This window comes from Mastigoproctus giganteus, chromosome 10 (genome assembly GCF_048544385.1).
Source record: "Mastigoproctus giganteus isolate SK-2022 chromosome 10, ASM4854438v1, whole genome shotgun sequence".
Lineage (NCBI taxonomy): Eukaryota > Metazoa > Arthropoda > Arachnida > Uropygi > Thelyphonidae > Mastigoproctus > Mastigoproctus giganteus.
The window spans coordinates 77,447,973-77,467,658 of NC_143584.1; the positions used below are offsets into that span (position 1 = coordinate 77,447,973).

General features: G+C 39.4%; 1 protein-coding gene across 1 annotated transcript in view; it reads right to left on the reverse strand.

Moving 5' to 3' along the window:
- Window positions 1–19,686, reverse strand: part of LOC150079102 (cysteine desulfurase-like) — a 225,576-nt gene that overhangs the window by 118,035 nt on the left and 87,855 nt on the right. Inside the window, exon 5 of the mRNA XM_090383894.1 lies at window positions 5,036–5,173. Within this exon, the coding sequence (XP_090240020.1) occupies window positions 5,036–5,173 (138 nt within the window). The remainder of the gene's footprint in view (window positions 1–5,035; window positions 5,174–19,686) is intronic.

Here is a 19,686-nt window from a genome sequence, read left to right on the forward strand (position 1 = left end):
AATATTTGGTTTTAGTGACAAAGAACACTGGAACCATTAATTTTAATTAGGGGAGGTCTGTTAGTGGATAAAGAACCTTTAATACCATCACAGAAGTTTTGTGTGTTGAAATTTTTAGTTTTTTAGCTTTAGCCCATTCTGTAACATGTTATCAGCTTGAGTTTCTATCTGGGCCCTGGAGTTAGTATAGCAAAAAAAAGGACAAGATCGTATTTCTTAAACAGTCACTGATTTAAAACCAAATTCCAGATTAGTGGACCAAGTATGGAACCTTGTGGGCAACCACAATTAATTTGTCTATAAATAGCCTGGAAGTTGGAAGCAACACAAATGTGTCTGTCTGAAAAATAAGTTCTCAGAGTGCTATAAAAGTCAAAGGAGCAGTTCAATAAAGATCTAAGACATTTGAGGGTGCTCTCCCACCAAATGAAAGTATCCTCGAAGTCAACAAATATGGCTATTGAGTATTTATGTTGTGCGTAAGTGATGTTTCGTAAAGTGAGCCAAAACGTCTTCAGTGCCAACTCCAGGCAGAAAACCAAATTGATTTTCAGAGTAAAATTATTTATTTTCAGTAAACAGACTAATATGGTAAAACAAAAGCCTCTCAAAAACCTTTCCTAAGTGAACTGGAAGGGAAATAGGTCTAAAAGAATTGGGGGGGGGGATGTCAATTGGTTTGCCAGATTTGAGGAGAATATTTACATTTTGCAGATTTCCAGACTATAGGGAACAACCTTGAGTATAAGCATTTGTTAAATAGTTTAACCAAAATATGGTTAATTATGAATATAGCTTCAATAAGATCTTCCTGGGCATTTGTCAGAGCTTATTTTTACAACTGCAAAATCAACTTCAGAGGACGAAAATGATAACAAAGTTGTATTATTATAATACCCCACATTTAATTGTCTTATAAGTTTGTGATTGGGGAGATCTTCCACAACATTATCACCTAAAAAAGAGAGTATCTAAAATGCGATTGATAGTATCTATCCAATCTGACATTTCTATGTTATTGAATGCTACTCTGTTGAAAGTCAACTGTTTTTAATTTCCCCGTGACCAATTTGTAAATGATCGATTACCTTGTTCTGTGATGTGGGATTTCAAGGTCTCAAGTTTACTTTGAACGCATCAGATTAATGAAGAATTTTGTTAAGGGTCTGGATAAAGAAGTGGAGTCAGCTACCTAAGGAAAGTGTTTCCCAGTTTAATGGATGCAAAGCTGAAAGGAGCAATTTGCAGCACCAAAGTCTTTTCGTACCCCTCTGTGTTCTTGACTACTTGTGGTTGTTCTTCTCTGCACCCACTCCAAGACACCCACATCTTCCTTAAATTGGGGCTCTCAGGCCTGTATGCAGTATTCAAGGTGTAACCTACTCACATGCAGTGCCTTACATTTAACAATGTTAAATCAACTACCACTTCTCAGCTCATTTATCTAATTTATCACAGTCTTGCTGCAGTAGTATGTCTTGATTCCTATCATTAACCACCATTAACTACCTGCCAACATTTATAACATCTGCAAACCTTGAATAAGCTCAAAGTGCCATAATCGATGTTGTTTAAAAATACTGTAAACAATCATTAGCATTAGTAGAGGCATATGATGCAAGAAAGCAAGCTTATGCAGCATCAAAAATTTGCCTCCAATGCCACACTGCTCCAATTTGTGCAGCAGTCCTCCATGTGCAACAGTATCAAAAGCCTTTCTAGGATCCAATATATAATATCAAAGTTATTCCCTGCATCCAGTTCTTTTGTGACTGCATCATAGTATCCAATCAAATTGTCAGGCAAGGCTTTTCCTTAACAAAACCATGCCATGTCCGAGCTATAACTGAAGTCTTGTCTAGATGATCCTGCAGTGTTTCTTTAACCAGTGCCTCCATTAATCTTCCTGGAACAGAAGTTAAACACACAGGTCTATAATTACTTGTGTCAACCTTTGATCTTCCTTTGTGAATTGGGGTCACATTGGACATCTCCAGTCTATGGGTACCTCCCCAGGGTCCAAAGAAGCTCTCATAATTATGGCTAAGGGTTTGCTTACTTCCTTTGCTGCCTCCTTTAATATAACTGGATAGATCCCATCCACCCCGGGTGCCTTTTTTATGTTTATCCTCAACAATTTCTCCTCCACTTTCCTCTCATTTATTACAAAATCATCTAGCTCACTGCCAGAGTTTACTTCACCTCTGGCATTCCCCCTTCCTGAATAACTACTCATGTATGAATGTAGATGCAAAATACTCGTTTAGTATGTTAGCCACCTGAGCATGATCCTCAACTGTTGAACCATCAATATCCAGTGGACCAATCTGATTCATCCCTTTCCTTCTAGAGTTTACATAGGTAAAGAACTCTTTTCCATTTTTCTTTGCATCTTTTGCCAAGGATTTTTCATAATCTGCCTTTGCCTGCCTAATCTCCTTTGTGACTTGGTTACAGACCAGCTTACATCTATCACAGGCTTCCATGTCACCCATTAATTTATATGTATCTCATGCATTTTTCTTCTCTGCCATATGTCTCATTAGTTCATCTGACATCCATTTAGGCCTAAACCTTGAACAATATTTCTTAGTTGGTATGTAAAGCCTTGTAGCTTCCAAGATAAGTTCTTTGAATGCTTCCCATTTTGAATTCGCTGTTGGTCACATCATCAGTTGGTCCCACTGTATAGAATTTAAACATTGTCTCAGACCATCGTAGGCACCTCTACAAAAGCAAAAACTCTTCCCTTTACCCCTGATGGTAGTTACCTCTTTGAGTAAATCCCACTTCAGCACACTGTGATCACTGCCACCTAGTGGTTCCTTTATCTGCAGATTCTTAATGCATGAAGAATCACTACTGATAATCAGATCAACAGTATCACTCCATCTAGTTGCCTCACGAACATGCTGATGTAGAAAACAATCATCCAATAAATCCACACTAGCCTTGCTAGTGTGTGAGTAACAACCAAATTCCAGTCAATATCTGGGAAATTTAAATCCCCCATTATAAGACTCTCTGATTTACTGGCCCACTCTATTTCCATGTACAGTTTCTTATTATACTCATCAAAGTCATTAGGCCTATAGCACACTCCTACTCTCAAATTTTGATCTCCCAATGCTTATGTCACACCAAACTGACTCGACACTTCACTGTCCCGCGATGTGGGCTGGCTTCACTTCCTTGGATTTTATGTGTTTCTTAACTAATAGCATTACCCCTCCTCCCTTCCTATCCTTTCTGTACACATTGTACTCCCCAAATTCCAGTTCTACATTCCTTATATATGTGTGACACTACGTCTCTGATATCCCAACAATATCTGCCTTTAATGCTTTGAGCAATACCTCAAATTCATCAAATTTATTTACCAAACTCCTAGCATTGGTGTACATGCAAGTATATTCCATACCTGGCTGTGCTATGGAAGCACAGATTTGCTATAAGTGCCTTTCAACATTTCATACGCTTCAGCTGATGTTTCCTTGAGATGAAAACAAAATGTGAGAGCAGCACATTGTTCCTTGTGTGTCATGTCTATTGTAAGCTGGTGAAATTGAACAGGCATAAACTTGACCAACTGCAAAGGTCACACCATGCGCATCAGTCAATTGTGTAATTGCTATGTGATGCAACCTGGTTTGGTCTTAAATTGTGCAACTCAGCTGGAAACAGCAAGCAGTATGGTTGTTTACAATGCAAGCTGAGTATCAAGACTATTTGATACTGTGCTTGCTTTGTCTGGACAAACCTGATATTTTGTCATATAAAAATAGCAACTGTCAATGTGTTTAGACAATTCTTGTCACACCATAGGAACAGAAAATCATAATTTTAACTTTCCCAATTAGTCACATTCTCAGATTCGCAGTGCATGTAATACAGCATACAGTACATGTGGATTCCAAGTTTTGTCCTGATCACTAATCTTTTAAGTAAATTATAAACAATATGTGCATTCAGTAAACTGTGGATTTTATTCCTCTGAGTAGGCCTTCCATACATGTATCAGAAACTGTCAGGGCGATTCAGACACTTGACTCAGCCTTTGCTTAAGCATTTTAACAATACAAAGCTAAGAAAAACACAGAAGAAACAAACAAAAGCAATAAATATGTAGATAAACTGTACACATACTCACACTACAACTATCTTTCCACTACCTAAATAGAGGTGGGAGGCAGACAAAGTTGATCATATTAACTCTTCCCAATGTTATGGCCATCTATTAACACATGGAAACATTATTATTTGGGTAATACAACAAAGCAGTGTCATATCTACCTTCCTAATTTGTAGTAAAATATACATATTATTGGTAAACACAAAAACCTGTATATGTAGAAAACATGATGCGATGTAAAATTTTATGAATTATTTTAAAAACCTATGCAATAAAAATCGACTGCAAACAGCTGATATATTACTACAAGTAAAAATCATGTTGGCCAGTGATACTATCAAATGTTAATATCAATAATTACTAAAAATGATTTAGGGCTGAAAGCCTCAGGCTAAGGAAATTTAATAAATGAACAAGTTAATGCAAAGAATCACTTTAGTTTGTAGTAAATCATTGAAGTAGGTGAAATTTTTGTTACATCTCATATTGTGAACACCTTCACAATGAGTTGCCTGTTATTGCACTACCTTGAATAAGCAATGCTTCCTCCAGTAGAGAAGGCCACTGTTACATATTCTCGGCAGATGGCACCATTTCGAAGCTTGCTGGCCTCTCATCATCAGGGTGCCTAACTGATGAGAGGCCAACAAGCTTCGAAACGGTGCCATCTGGGTGTTAGTACCTGCTGAGAATAAGTAACATTAGTCTTCTCCACTGGGAAAGCATTGCTTATTCAAGGTAGTAACAATAAACAACACGTTGTGAAGGCTTTCAAAATATGAGATTGTAACAGAAATTATGCTATTTCTACTTCTGTGATATACTACAAACTAAATAATGCTTTTTTACTAACTTGTTCGTCTGTAAAATAATTATTAACTTCAACCTATTTAAGCTACTTACAGTTTGTGTGGTAATAACATGTCTTTTTTTCTCAGCAAAAAAATGTGCTACTCCTTTGATAGCCATATTATTTGATTCTGTAGCTCCACTTGTAAAAATGATCTCCTTTGAATCTGCTCCTATCAGTGCTGCTACTTGCTATATAAAAAAGGGGTTCTCTTGATTATTTTATATATTTCATACTGAACATATGTATATTAAATGCACTAACAAAATAAAAGAAACAATGGTGTCGGGACATCATCAGCACACAAAATAGTATGAATGCAATGTAAAAAAATGGAAAGTAGTTAGAACTCTTCTAGAGGAATGAGGAGTTCGGCCATCCTTCATACATTTTTAATCAACCAATAACTCAACATGTGATGTTAGCTGAAAACTGTACAGAGAAACAAGAACTGTGTCCCTTTTGAAGCCTTCTTCTGAAAATAAAAAAAAATGCTGTATCATTGGGGATGAGATTAGTTGCTCAGCAGCATGTAGCAGTGGGCACTTTGCAGTAATGTTATACTCCAATAAAATGGCAGGGTTTTATCAAAAAAAGAGAATTCAAATCATTTTCAGTATGCTTGTCAAACATGATATCTGGTCCGACTATTAAGCTAAATTTTCTTGTGAGAAATTGTTTTTGGTTAAACCACTTTGTTATCATTATTATTTGTTATTTGGGTTTTTTTTAGGAGCATTAGCAACTAAGGCCATATTGCTCCGGGGATATACGGTGGTCATTCCCTGACCTTTCCGCATCATCCGTATTTGGTGGTCACAGGCTCGAATCCCGGTCTAATCAAGAAGCGTGTGCTATGCACTGCTGCTCCTACCCACCTGGCTACAGAGGCACCAAACCACTTTGTGCTCAGTATTATATGCAAAATGCTTTCATTATTTGTCAACTGAAGGCACATTCCAAGAAAATTCAGAGGATTTAAGATTTTTTTTTCCTGTCACAACAACAACAACTGTTATTCCAACTTCACTGGTTGAAATGGAAATTCACAATGGCCAGGGTAACAGTCATTTATAAAATCAGCAATATCCTACTGGCAGTCCTGCAAAAATCATTAACAACTTCAGATAAAATATGACATTGTAGAGAATTGCTTATATCATAAGAGAATTACTATATTAACTGCAAGTTCTATTAGTGGGTAATTTTCATAAGTTTAAAATTTATATAAATTAAATTCTCTCAATTAACATTAAGCATACAGTAATGAGTTACACGGTTACAAAGTAACCCTAACTGACACATGTTAGTTTGTTTTTTAAACCTTTAGTAAAAATAAAATTTCGTAATCAACATTCCCAATTTAGGCTCCAGACATGAAATGTCAAATGCAGATGTGGTTCAGCAAGAGGTATTTTATTATTAGGAGATTCAAATGTGAGGGAAACAGGAAACAGTTTGCAAATAAAACAGGTGGAATAGAACCAGAATATATGTGCGCTGGTGACTGAAGAACCCTGCGAGGTAGGAAGTTGAATGTATAGTAATTTCTTGCTTGCACCGACCAAGTGAAAAGAACTTAATTACTAAGTGAGAGAGTACACACAGTAACACAAAAGCTGACAGAAGGTACAGATATTCAAGAGATAACATATATTAAATTTAGCATAAATAAAGAACATACCACAGAAGCTTTCAGAAACTGTAGCCTTTGTCAACTAATTGAGCATTGAAAAGCAGATGTTTTTCTGTGTGTGGCTGACCTTCAAAAGTACATAAGTACGCGAGGTCATGGAAGAGGGGGGGGGGGGGGTGATTTACAGGTATGTGCGAACGGTGGTGAGAGAAGGAAGAGAGAGATCAGGAGATGGAGGGGGAAGAAGAAAGGGAGATGGTTGACTGGTATCGTAGGCAGCCGCCAAGCTCATGGACTATGAGAGGCTCAAAGATGGGATGTATGCGAGTGCCGTGGTCCCTGTTGATTGTACTTCCTGTGACACTGATGTGTGCTGATTCCAGCCAATGACGGATCTTGTAATTGCAAGAGAAGCCTATGATTTCAGTTTCATTAGGTGTGATATCATGTCCCACCTGACAACAGTGAACAGCTAGCACTGAATAGGCAAAGTCAGCTCTAGTGATGGTGGTGTGATGGTCCCTCAGGAGGTCTTCCAAATGACGGATAGCCTCTCCAATGCAGCTTGCATCGCAGTCCCGGTAAGGTATATGGTAAATGATCCCGCTCTGCTTCAGAGGCAGAATCGGTGTTTGCAGAGGGGTATGTAGATTAAAGTTTGCTTCCAGGTGTAGATGTAGTTGCGAAGGATTCTAGTTATGATGTGCGCTGGAGAAGGGTAAAATGGGATGCAGGTGACGCCAATTCAGGTTGATGGGCATTGGATGATGTGTCCGGTGCTGTGATGGCATGATGTCCATAGTTCCCAGTAGTTGAGGGTCTGTTCAGGGTAGTCGCATTTGCTGAGGTCAGACTTGACTGTATTTCTTCGTGTGTGCTGGTAGCGTTGGAGCAATGTGTCCAAACCCTGTTCATTAGTGAACGGTAGGCAATACACCAACTACCGTTCATTAGTGAACGGTAGTTGGTGCATTGCCTGGCACAATGTGGGTTTCTGATAGACTGATGTTGTGACTTGTGAATCCTCTCTCTTTAACCATACACCTAAAAACGGAAGGGCTTGGTCCTTCTCGGTTTCAATAGTGAAGTTTAAAAAAGTGATTTGCGTTGAGATAGCTAGAAATGTCATCTCAGAGCCTCAGGTGGAGTATGGTGGGGGGGGATTAGAAAGGGAATCAGTTTCAAACTCCTCCATGACCAGGTTTGCCAAATGAGGACTGATGGGAGAACCCATGGCATGGCCTCAGATTTTTTTATATACAGTGCTCTCGGACATGAAGTTGGAATGGTTGAGGCACAGCTGTGTTGCCTCACAGATATCCGATATGGAAAGTTTTCTCCTATCACATCAGGTATGATCGCATTCTTCAAAAGGGTGTCCACCTTGTTTTTGAGAATGTTTAGGGATGATGGGCAGCCCACTTTGTATGTTGTGTGATTGCCGAGGCATTCCAGAGCTTTCCCTCGGTCACACAACATACAAAGCGGACACCCACCATCCCTGAAAGTTCTTGAAAACAAGGTGAACTCTGTCAATAAGTTCAGCTTTTTCTGAGAAATAAAGAACACAGGTTTATTAAATTCCTTTGATAGGAAGACAAATAAAATTAAGTTATAATAAACAGTTAAAATAAACATACATTGATAGCTATTGATGTATGTTTATTTTAACTGTTTATTATAACTTATTTTTATCTGTCTTCCTATCAAAGGAATTTAATAAACCTGTATTCTGTATTTCTCAGAAAAAGCTGAACTTATTGACATTATGAACTCTGAGAATATAGGCCTTTTCTGTTTCAAGGTGAACTCTTCTGAGGAAATGGCTCAACCAAGCCAAAATTAGCAAAGAGCAATACTGGAACCGCCATACCATCGGCTGCAACTACGGCCACTTCTACAGGCTACTAAAAATCCATAAACTGGACATCTTCCTATGCCCCATCATTTTGAGCACGGGCACCCCCCACCCACGAACTGGCAGTTTCATTTCCAATCTCATCAAACTACTGGCAGGCCAGACAGATATCACAATCCAATCCAGCCAGGAATTCATACAATGCTTAAAGAACCACAGCATCAATGACCAAGACCTTATATCCTATGATGTCACCTCCTTAAACACATGGATCTCCATCTCTTGTGCAATAGACTGTGTTCGGCGTCAACTGAAAGCGACCATACCTTATGTGATAGAACAAAACTTTCCATAGCAGATATCTGTGAGGCAACACAGGTATGCCTCAACCATTCCATCTTCATGTTCAAGAGCACTATATATAAACCCGAGGCCTTGCCATGGGTTCTCCCATCATTCCTCACTTGGCAAATCTGGTCACAGAGGAGTTCGAAACTGATTCCCTTTCTAATCTCCCCTACCCCTCTGGCATAGATATAGGAATGCCATCCTCACCATACTCCCTGAGGCTCCGTCCTTTGGTTTTTAGACGTGTGATTAGAGAGGATTCACAGGTCGCAATGTCAGTCTATCGTAAAGCCACATTGTGCCGGACAATACACCAACTACCGTTCCTGTCACTCCATCACACAACGTCACGGCATTACCCCCATTCACTAATGAACAGGGTTTGGACACATTGCTCCAATGCTACCGGCACATGTGAAGAAATACATAGGGTCAAGTCCAACCTCAGCAAATGCAACTACCCTGAACAGACCCTCAACTACTGGGAACTATGGACACCACGCTATCACAGCACAGGACACATCATCCGATGCCCATCAACCTGACACTTCCTGTTTCTCAGGCATCACACCCACATCCCATTTTACCTTTCTCTAGTGCACAGCATAACTAGAATCCTTTGCAGCTACATCTCCACCTTTCAACCACATGGAAGGAAACTCTAATCTACATACTCCTCTGCAAACACCGATTCTGCCTCTGAATCGGAGCGGGGTCATTTACCGCATATCTTTCTAGGACTGTGACGCAAGCTACATTGGGGACGCCATCCATCGTTTGGAAGACCTCCTGAGGGACCATCACTAGAGTTGACTTGCCCATTCAGTGCTAGCTGTTCACTGTTGTCAGGTGGGACATAATATCACACCCAATGACGTTGAAATCATAGGCTTCTCTTACAATTTCAAGATCCGCTGTTGGCTGGAATCAGCACACATCAGTGTCACAGGAAGTACAATCAACAGGGACAGCGGCACTCACATACATCCCATCTTTGAACCTCTCATAGTCCATGAGCTCGGTAGCTACCTACGACGACAGTCACCTAACTCAACCGTCTTTCTTCCTTCTTCTCCCTCTACCCTCTCCTGACCTCTCTCGTCACCATTCACACATACCCGTAAACCACCCTCCCCTCCTCCGTGACATCAGGTATTTACGTACTTGAAGGTCAGCCACACATAAAAACAACTGCTTTCCAGTGCACAATTAGTTGACAAAGCCTACATACAGTAGCCGAAAGCTTCTATGTTATGTTCTTTATTATGCTAAATTTAATATATGTTATCGCTTGAATATCTGTACCTTGTGTCAGTTTTATTGTGTTACTGTGTGTACTCTCTCATTTAGTAATTAAGTTCTTTTAACTTGGCCCATGCAAGCAAGAAATTAATATGCATATCTGCTGGTACTGCAACTGATGATGTAAATAGTCATCTGCCAGCTCTCAAGGGGACTAATGTGATTTTGGTTAAACATATGGACACTAATAATATTCAATATTAAATGCAAATGAACTTAAGACCTAGTTGAAAAAGTATACAACCATGAAAAAAATGCTTGGACAAAATATAATTGTCTGCAATCCTGATAGGCACATAGAATAGATTTTTTTAATGGAATTCTTGTTGATTTTTAATGGAATTCTTAAGTGTGGTCCACCCTATTTGGTAGAAGAAATTTATTTTGCAGGAATGGAACATCTGAACAGAGGAAATACAGGGGGCCTTGCTATTGTCAATGAGGGTGAGGATCAAGAGGGATCAGGGAAAGAAACATGTAGGTAAAAGGAATCTGTTTTGAAGATGGTATTCATTTAAACAAAGGTGGTGCAGGTTTTTTTGACAGTATCATCAATTGAGGATACCTTAAGGATTTGTGGAAACTGCTAGTTAGGGTGGGGGAGAAGGATAATTTACATCTCCACTACTTTTATCCATATCTGATGATATGGGTAAAAGTAATGGTTGCACTCACCTCAAGAATTCTTGCTTGTTGCCACAAATGATGATGTTGGCAAGCCACCCTGAGAGTAACAACGTTTCAAATGAGTGGGATGAAAAAGACAGGGAAACAAGCCTAAATAACTTAAAAGGACTGTGTCAGGGTATTAAACTATAGAAGAATACTTAGTATTAACTGCATCTATTGTAAAGTCAGAAGTGTTGTCAATAAAATGCAGAATTTGAACTCCTGGTTAGGACAACTAAAGCTGAAATAACAGAAATAACAAAAATGTGGTGCCACCCAGAAATTTGGGATGATGAGTTCCATAAAGTATGTATTAATGTATTTAGGAATGATAGGGAAGATAGAAGGGCTAGTGGTGGTTTCATGATTCTTATCAAAAGCAGCCAGAGCATGAAGAGAGCTTTTGCTGAGTCTGAGTTACATCTGCCAGCATAGAATCTTTGTGGTGCGAGTTAGTTGGAAGCAAAGGTATAATAAGAATGGGAGTAATCTACAAACTAGAAGCTTGTGAACAATATCACAAGAGTCTTTACATGACAAATGGAATGGGCAGGAAAGCACAAATGTCTTATTAAGGGTGACTTCAATCAGTCCCAGATTGATTGAAATAAATGAGAGGGAAACTTACCTAGGGGAAAAATTTTCTAAATAAACTATATGATTATTATTTGTAATCATGTAATCAATAATACTAGAGGTGAGAATATGCTAGGGGTGAATATACTACGGGTGAGAACGATGCTCTGCTCATGAGAGTACTATGTGTTTTTTTAGGGGCTACTAAGTGGAACTTTATTTATTATTTTTCTCTAACTTTTGATCTAAATTTAGTAGTGCAGTATTTGTTTGTGATTTCCTGATTAATTTGGTATATTTGTTCTTTACTTGGTCCTTGTAATCGCTTAAAAAAACCAAGTTGACTTCTGCTGGCATTGTGTTGTATTGATAAGAACGTTCGAATTTTGCAGCCATTATTTTATTACTGATATAGCAGATACGGGAAGTTTCTATATAGCTTTGTTGCACTGTAAGAGGCTTACAAACGATAATTTATAGTGCTATAATTTATAGTGATTTTTGTCACGTAGTCCGTAATGTGCAACATTAATATCCGTAGTGCTTTTTTTATCTTTGATTTGGGGGTAGATATATATACTATCGCAAATATGTCGCTCGAGAGTTCAAATAATCTAGGATGGCAATAAATAGTTAAATTTATTATCTATTATAACTACTGTGAATTTACAAATGTCACATAATAGGATAATACATAAAATTTAAATGATAGAAGATATGTAATTTGTATAACATAAACTTGGTAGAAGATATAAAATACGTATACCCTAAGCTCGATATTGAAATATATATATATGTATATTCTTTGAAGAAAACTTCATAGCATAAACGGTGCACAGTGTTATTACTGCATTAGGATATAAGATTAGCATAGTATTTTTAATTATATTGAATTTAAACTGCGATCATACCTCAGAGCAGCAAAGCAAAAGGCTCAAGGTAGTGGGAGTGCCATGGCTCAGGACAGAACTGAAAGGGCTGGATGTCCTCTGAATCACAGCCTTATGAAATGTACTGGTTTCTGATGTTTGTGGAGCTTTCAGGAATGGGGCATGATATTGTCCCATTCTCGGTTGTCCCATGATATTGTCCCATTCTGTTTATGGGGATCTCTTTGTGTGTGCTTGATGTAAAGTGTAAGGATGCTATGCGCCAACTCAGCGTCATTGTGGGCCTTTATGAGAGCTTGAAAACAGGGTGGATGCCCATGAAGGATTTAAATTGGGTGCCCATCAAGCTCTCAGCTGCCCATGTTAATGCCACAGTATGCACTTGGTCATCAGGCAAAACAGAGGCAATCCTCAAGGCAGAATGCACTGGTCACAGGAGCTAGTTATTGTTGGTGACTCTATTGTCAGGAAAATGGGAAATATATTGTACAAAAAGGATAGGTGGAATAGGACCAGAGTACATCTGCCAGGGGCAAAAGTTGATGATATTGTGCATACATCATCTTTTAAGGACACAAAGGTGATATTGTTGTACAATGTAAAGTGTAAGGATGCTATGCGCCAACTCAGCATCATTGTGGGCCTTTATGAGAGCTTGAAAACAGGGTGGATGCCCATGAAGGATTTAAATTGGGTGCCCATCAAGCTCTCAGCTGCCCATGTTAATGCCACAGTATGCACTTGGTCATCAGGCAAAACAGAGGCAATCCTCAAGGCAGAATGCACTGGTCACAGGAGCTAGTTATTGTTGGTGACTCTATTGTCAGGAAAATGGGAAATATATTGTACAAAAAGGATAGGTGGAATAGGACCAGAGTACATCTGCCAGGGGCAAAAGTTGATGATATTGTGCATACATCATCTTTTAAGGACACAAAGGTGATATTGTTGTACTCATTGACACTAAAATCATTAAGAGTAGGAGAATCTGCAGACTTCTTCACAAGTACAGGTGAATATTGAAAAAAGTCTCTCAAGTTAGGGATAAATCTGAAAGTGTCTGCAATTCTGCCCGGACACGATAGGAGGGGGGGGGGTACATGATAACAGCCTTGTCATATCAATTCGGCCCTGGAAGGGAATGTGCAATGCTCATCAGGTATAATTTTTTTCAGCGTGGTCTGTGCTTGTTAACAGAAGAGATTGCTTCTACATGGATAGGATATACTTAAATAGAAAGGGTGCAAGAATATTTGCTGATATATCGAGGCATATTAGGTGGGTCAGGAAACTGCTAGCTTGTTCACAGACTAATAGATTCACAACAGCGGCAGGCAGGGGTGAAAGTGATTGTTGCATTTGCTTCTACTGAAATGAGCAGCAGTCTGGAAAGCAGGGTGCTAGGGATTTCAAGAACTGCTGGGAGTCATCATGGAACAAGTAAATGCATGGGCTGTGTTAGGTAACTAAGAGTAAGAACAGGTGCATGTATACTTGCATATACACCAATGCTAGAAGTATAGTAAATAAATTTCATGAATTTGAAGTGCTGGTCAAAACTTCAAAAGTATATATTGTTGTGATATCGGAGATGTGGTGTCACACAGCAATAAGGAATGCAGAATTTCAATTTCTGGAATACAATGTCTACAGAAAGGACAAATGTCAAATGTGCTGGTTTTGTGGACCTGGGTTTTTTCCCCATTCACCGCTTAAGTGCACCTGTGATGAGACTTTTGCCGTATCTGGGGTGGGTGGGAGTTATGCTGTAAGATAGGAAACAAAATCTCAGGCACTGCATCCCGTTGGGGGGGGGGTAGTGTAATGTTGAGTCAGTGAGTCAGTTTGGGTGACGTAAGCACTGGGAAAGCGTCTTATAGCCATAATGAATCTGATGAGTACAATGAACTGTACAGAGAAATAGAGTGGGCAAGTAAAGCAGAATGTCTTATAATGGGGGGGGGGGTTAATTTTATAGATACTGACTGAACTTGCGGCTAGGTCACTTGCACACTAGAATGATTTCTGTGGATTTATTGAATGACTGTTTTCTACAGCAGCACGTTCGAGAGGCAACCAGGAGTATTCCTCTTGATCTGATTATCAGCATTAAATATTCATGCGTTAAGAATCAGCAGATAAAGAAACCACTGAATGGCAGTGATCACAGTGTTCTGATGTGGTATTTACTTAAAGATGTAACTATCATCAGGGGTAAAGGTTTTTTTCTTTCATGAAGGTGACTATGGTGGTCTCGTTCTTTTTTTAAATTCTATACAGCGGGACCAACTGATGTGACCAACAGTAAATTCCAAATGGGAAGCATTTAAAAATTAATCTTGGAAGCTACTAGGCTTTTCATACCAACTGAAAAATACATATTGAGGTTTAGGCCTAAATGTACGTCAGATGAACTAATGAGACTCGTGGCAGAGAAGAAAAATGCGTGGGATGCATATAAATTATCAGCTAACAAAAGCCCATGATACATATAAGCTAATTTGTAATCAAGTCATAAAGGAAGTAATGCAAGCAAAGACAGATTATGAGAAATCTTTGGCAAAGAATGCAAAGAAAGCAAAGACAGATTACAAGAAATCTTTGGCAAAGAATGCAAAAGAAAAACAGCAAAGAAGTTCTTTAATTATGTAAACTCTAGAAGGAAGGGGATGAATCAGATTGGTCCACTTCATATCGAAAGTCGGCTGTTGATGTTCCTGCTCAGATAGCTGCAAACAATGAGTATTTTCAATCTACATTTATACATGAGGAATTCTGTAGGAAGTGGAGGCCAGAAGTTTATCAAACTCTAACAGGGAACTAATGATTTCGTAATAACTGAGAGGAAACTGGAGGAGAAATTGTTGAAGTTAAACATAAGAAAGGCACCTGGGGTTGATGGGATCCATCCACTTATATTAAGGGAGGTAGCAGAGGAAGTAAGCAAACCCTTAGCCAAAATTATGATAGCATCCTTAGAATAAGGGGAGGTCCCTACAGAATGGAGAGGTGAAACTGTATCTCCAATTGAGAAAGGGGGATCAAAGGGTGACATGAGTAATTACAGACCTATCAGTTTAACTTCTGTTTATAGGAAAAATAATGGAGTCACTGGTTAAAGAATCAATTCAGAATCATCTAGACAAGATAGCAGTTATAGTTCAGAGACAGCATGAGTTGTTAAGGGGAAATCTTGCCTCACCAATTTGATTGAATACTACAATGTGGTCACAAAGGAACTGGACGCAAAAAATAATTTTGATATCATATACTAGGATTTCAGGAAAGCTTTTGATAATGTTGCACATAAATGAGGGTCTTAATTTTGGAGGCTACTGGACTTTTTATTCCAACTAAGAAATACTGTTCACGGTTTAGGCCTAAATAGATGAATCAGATGAATTAATGAGGCTAGTGGCAGAGAAGAAGAATGTATGGGATGCATATAAAGTATCAGGCAACACAGAAGCCTACAGCAGGTATAAACTAGTCTGTAATCAAGTCACAAAGGAGGTTAAGCAGGCAAAGACAGATTATGAGAAATCTTTGGCAAAGGATGCAAAGAAAAACAGCAAGGAGTTCTTTACTTATGTAAACTCTAGACGGAAAGGGATGGATCAGATTGGACCACTTAACACAGATGAGTTTATTGATGATCATGCTCAGGTAGCTGATAAACTGAATGAGTATTTTGCATCTACATTCATACTTTAGGAGTTATTCAATGAGGGGAGTGCCAGAAGTTTATCAAACTCTAATAAGGAGATAAGTGATTTTGAATAACTGAGAGCAAAGTGGAGGAGAAATCAATGAAGTTAAACAAAAAAAAAAGACACCTAGGGTGGATGGAATCTATCCAGTTATATTAAAGGAGGCAGCAAAGGAAGTAAGCAAACCCTTAACCATAATTATGAGAGCTTCCTTGAATCAGGGGAGGTCCCCATGGATTAGAGGTGTGCAAATGTATCACCAATTCACAAAGGAGGTTCAAAAGGTGACACAAGTAACTACAGACCTGTTAGTTTAACTTGTGTTACAGGGAAAATAATGGAATCACTGGTTAAAGAAGCATTGCAGGATCATCTAGACAAGACTGTAGCAATAGTCAAGACACAGCATGGGTTTGTCAAAGGGGGGGGGGTCTTGTCTGACCAATTTGATTGGTTACTATGCTGTGGTCACAAAGGAACTGAATACCAAAAATAATTTTGATATCATATACTTAGATTTCAGGGAAGCTTTTGATACTGTTGCACATGGAAGACTGCTGTACAAAGTGGAGAGGTATGGCATCAAGGGTAAGCGGCTACAATGGATAAAGGGATGGTTGAGTGGGAAACAACAGAGAGTGGTAATCAATGGACACTGCTCTTTAGCATTAGCATTAGTAGAGGCATTTGATGCAAGAAAGCAAGCTTATGCAGCATCAGCCAAAAATAAAAAAAAAAAAAAAAAAAGTAACATAAATAAATAAAAATAACCACTTCCACTTCACCCCTCTGTTCGTTCGAAATACCTGTCCAGCTGAGCCTTAAACTTATTTAGGCTATCAACTTCCACGACAAGGGATGGAAGTCTGTTCCACCCACCAACCACCCGCTGGCTAAAGGCAAATTTCCGCACATCTATCCTACATCTGTCTTTCCTCAATTTGAATTTATGCCCTCTCAGGTGATTTTTCTGAGCTAGAGGAAGAATCCCATCAGCATTGAGCATGCTCAAACCATTCAAGGCTTTGTACACCTCTATCAGATCACCCCGCTGGTGCCTAGTTTCCAGACACTGTAATTTGCAAAACTTAAGCCTTTCTTCGTAAGAGAACCCCTTTGTCCCATTCACCAATCTAGTTGCCCTTCTCTGTACTCGTTCCAGCAGCTCTACATCCTTCCTGAAATGAGGCCTCCAGGCCTGTATACAGTACTCTAGGTGTGGCCTGACCATTGCCTTATACAAGGGAATAATCACCTCCTTATCCCTGCTAGAAAAATTCCTATACATCATTGACAATACACCATGAGCTACTCTTGCAGCTCGTCTGCACTGCTCAGAGAACTTCATATCTTCCTGCACCACCACCCCCAGGTCCCTTTCATTCTCTACCACTGTCAGTGTAGTACCACAGAGTTGATACGTTGCTCTGGGGTTGCTGTTTCCCATATGTAGTACTTTACATTTGTCAATGTTAAACTTCATTTGCCACCTCGAAGCCCATCTGCTCAACCTTTCCAAATCCTGTTGCAGCAGCATAGTGTCAGTAGTGTCCTTGACAACCCTGCCAACCTTCGTATCGTCTGCAAACTTGGACATTAAGCCTGATATACCATCATCAATATCATTTATAAATACAGAAAACAATAAAGGCCCCAATACTGAACCCTGAGGGACTCCACTAATAACATTAGTCCACGATGAGCAGTGTCCATTGATTACCACTCTCTGTCTTCTCCCCCTCAACCACCCCTTTATCCATAGCAGCAACTTGCCTCCAATGCCACACTGCTCCAATTTGTGCAGCAGTCTTCCATGTGCAACAGTATCAAAAGCCTTTCTAAGATCCAAGTATATAATATCAAAGTTATTCCCTGCATCCAGTTCTTTTGTGACTGCATCATAGTATCCAATCAAATTGGTCAGGCAAGACTTCCCCTTAACAAAACCATGCTGTGTCCTAGCTATAACTGAAGTCTTGTCTAGATGATCCTGCAGTGCTTCTTTCACCAGTGCCTCCATTAATTTTCCGGGAACAGAAGTTAAACTCACAGGTCTATAATTACTTGTGTCAGCCTTTGATACCCCTTTGTGAATTGGGGTCACATTTGCACATCTCCAGTCAATGGGTACCTCCCCTGAGTCCAAGGAAGCTCTCATAATTATGGCTAAGGGTTTGCTTACCTCCTTTGCTGCCTCCTTTAATATAACTGGATAGATCCCATCCACCCCAGGTGCCTTTCTTGTGTTTATCTTCAACAATTTCTCCTCCACTTTGCTCTCAGTTATTACAAGATTCTCTAGCTTACTGCTAGAGTTGAATACACCTCTGGCATTCCCCTCGCTGAATAACTCCTCATGTGTGAATGTCGATGCAAAATATTCATTTAGTTTGTTAGCTACCCGAGCAGGGTCATCAACCGTTGACCCATCGATCTCAAGTGGACCAATCTGATTCATCCCCTTCCTTCTAGAGTTTACATAAGTAAAGAACTCTTTGCTGTTTTTCTTCGCATCCCTTGCCAAGGATCTCTCATAATCTGCCTTCGCCTGCCTAACCTCCTTTGTAACTTGGTTACAGATCAACTTGTATCTATCATAGGCGTCCGTGTCACGTGTTAATTTGTATGTATCCCATGCATTTTTCTTCTCTGCCATATGCCTCATTAGTTCATCTGACAACCATTTAGGACTAAACCTTGAACAATATTTCTTAGTTGGTATGTAAAGCCTAGTAGCTTCCACGATAAGTTCTTTGAATGCTTCCCATTTTGAATTTGCTGTTGGCAATATCATCAGTTGATCCCACTGTATAGAATTTAAATACTGTCTCAGTCCATTGTAGTCGCCTTTACGAAAGCAATACCCCTTCCCTTTACCCCTAATGGTAGTTACCTCTTTGAGTAACTCCCACTTCAGCACACTGTGATCACTGCCACCAAGTGGTTCATTTATCTGCAGATTCTTAATGCATGAAGAATCACTACTGATAATCAAATCAAGAGTATTACTCCCTCTAGTTGCCTCCCGAACATGCTGATGTAGAAAACAATCATCCAATAAATCCACAAAAGCCTTGCTACTGTGTGAGTGACCAGCCCCCAAATTCCAGTCAATATCTGGGAAATTAAAATCCCCTAAAATCCTCTTCATGGACAAATGTTATTAGTGGAGTTCCCCAAGGTTCGATGTTGGGCCCATTGCTGTTTTGCATATTTATTAACAATATTAATGAAGGTGTAACAGGTTTAATGTCCAAGTTTGCAGATGTTACAAAGGTTGGCAGGGTTGTTAACGACAATAATGACAGTATGCTACTCCAACTAGATCTAGATAAATTGGGAAAATGTCCTGAGAAGTGGCAACTGGAGTTTAACATTTACAAATGCAAAGTACTGCATATGAGTAGCAATAACTGAAGAGAAACATACCAACTGAGTTTTACTACACTCAGGGAAGTGGAAAGTGAATAAGACCTGGGGGGGGGTAATTGTGCAGCCAAATATGAAGTTTGCTGATCAATGCAGACAGGCTGCCGTGGCAGGTCATGGAGTCTTGTCAATGATATATAGAGATTTTGCTAGCAGGGACAGGGAGGTGATAATCCTGTTATACAAGGCAATGGTCAGGCCACACCTAGTGTACTGTGTACAGGTCTGGAGGCCTCATTTTAGGAGGGATGTAGAATTGCTAGAATGAGTACAAAGAAGAGCAATT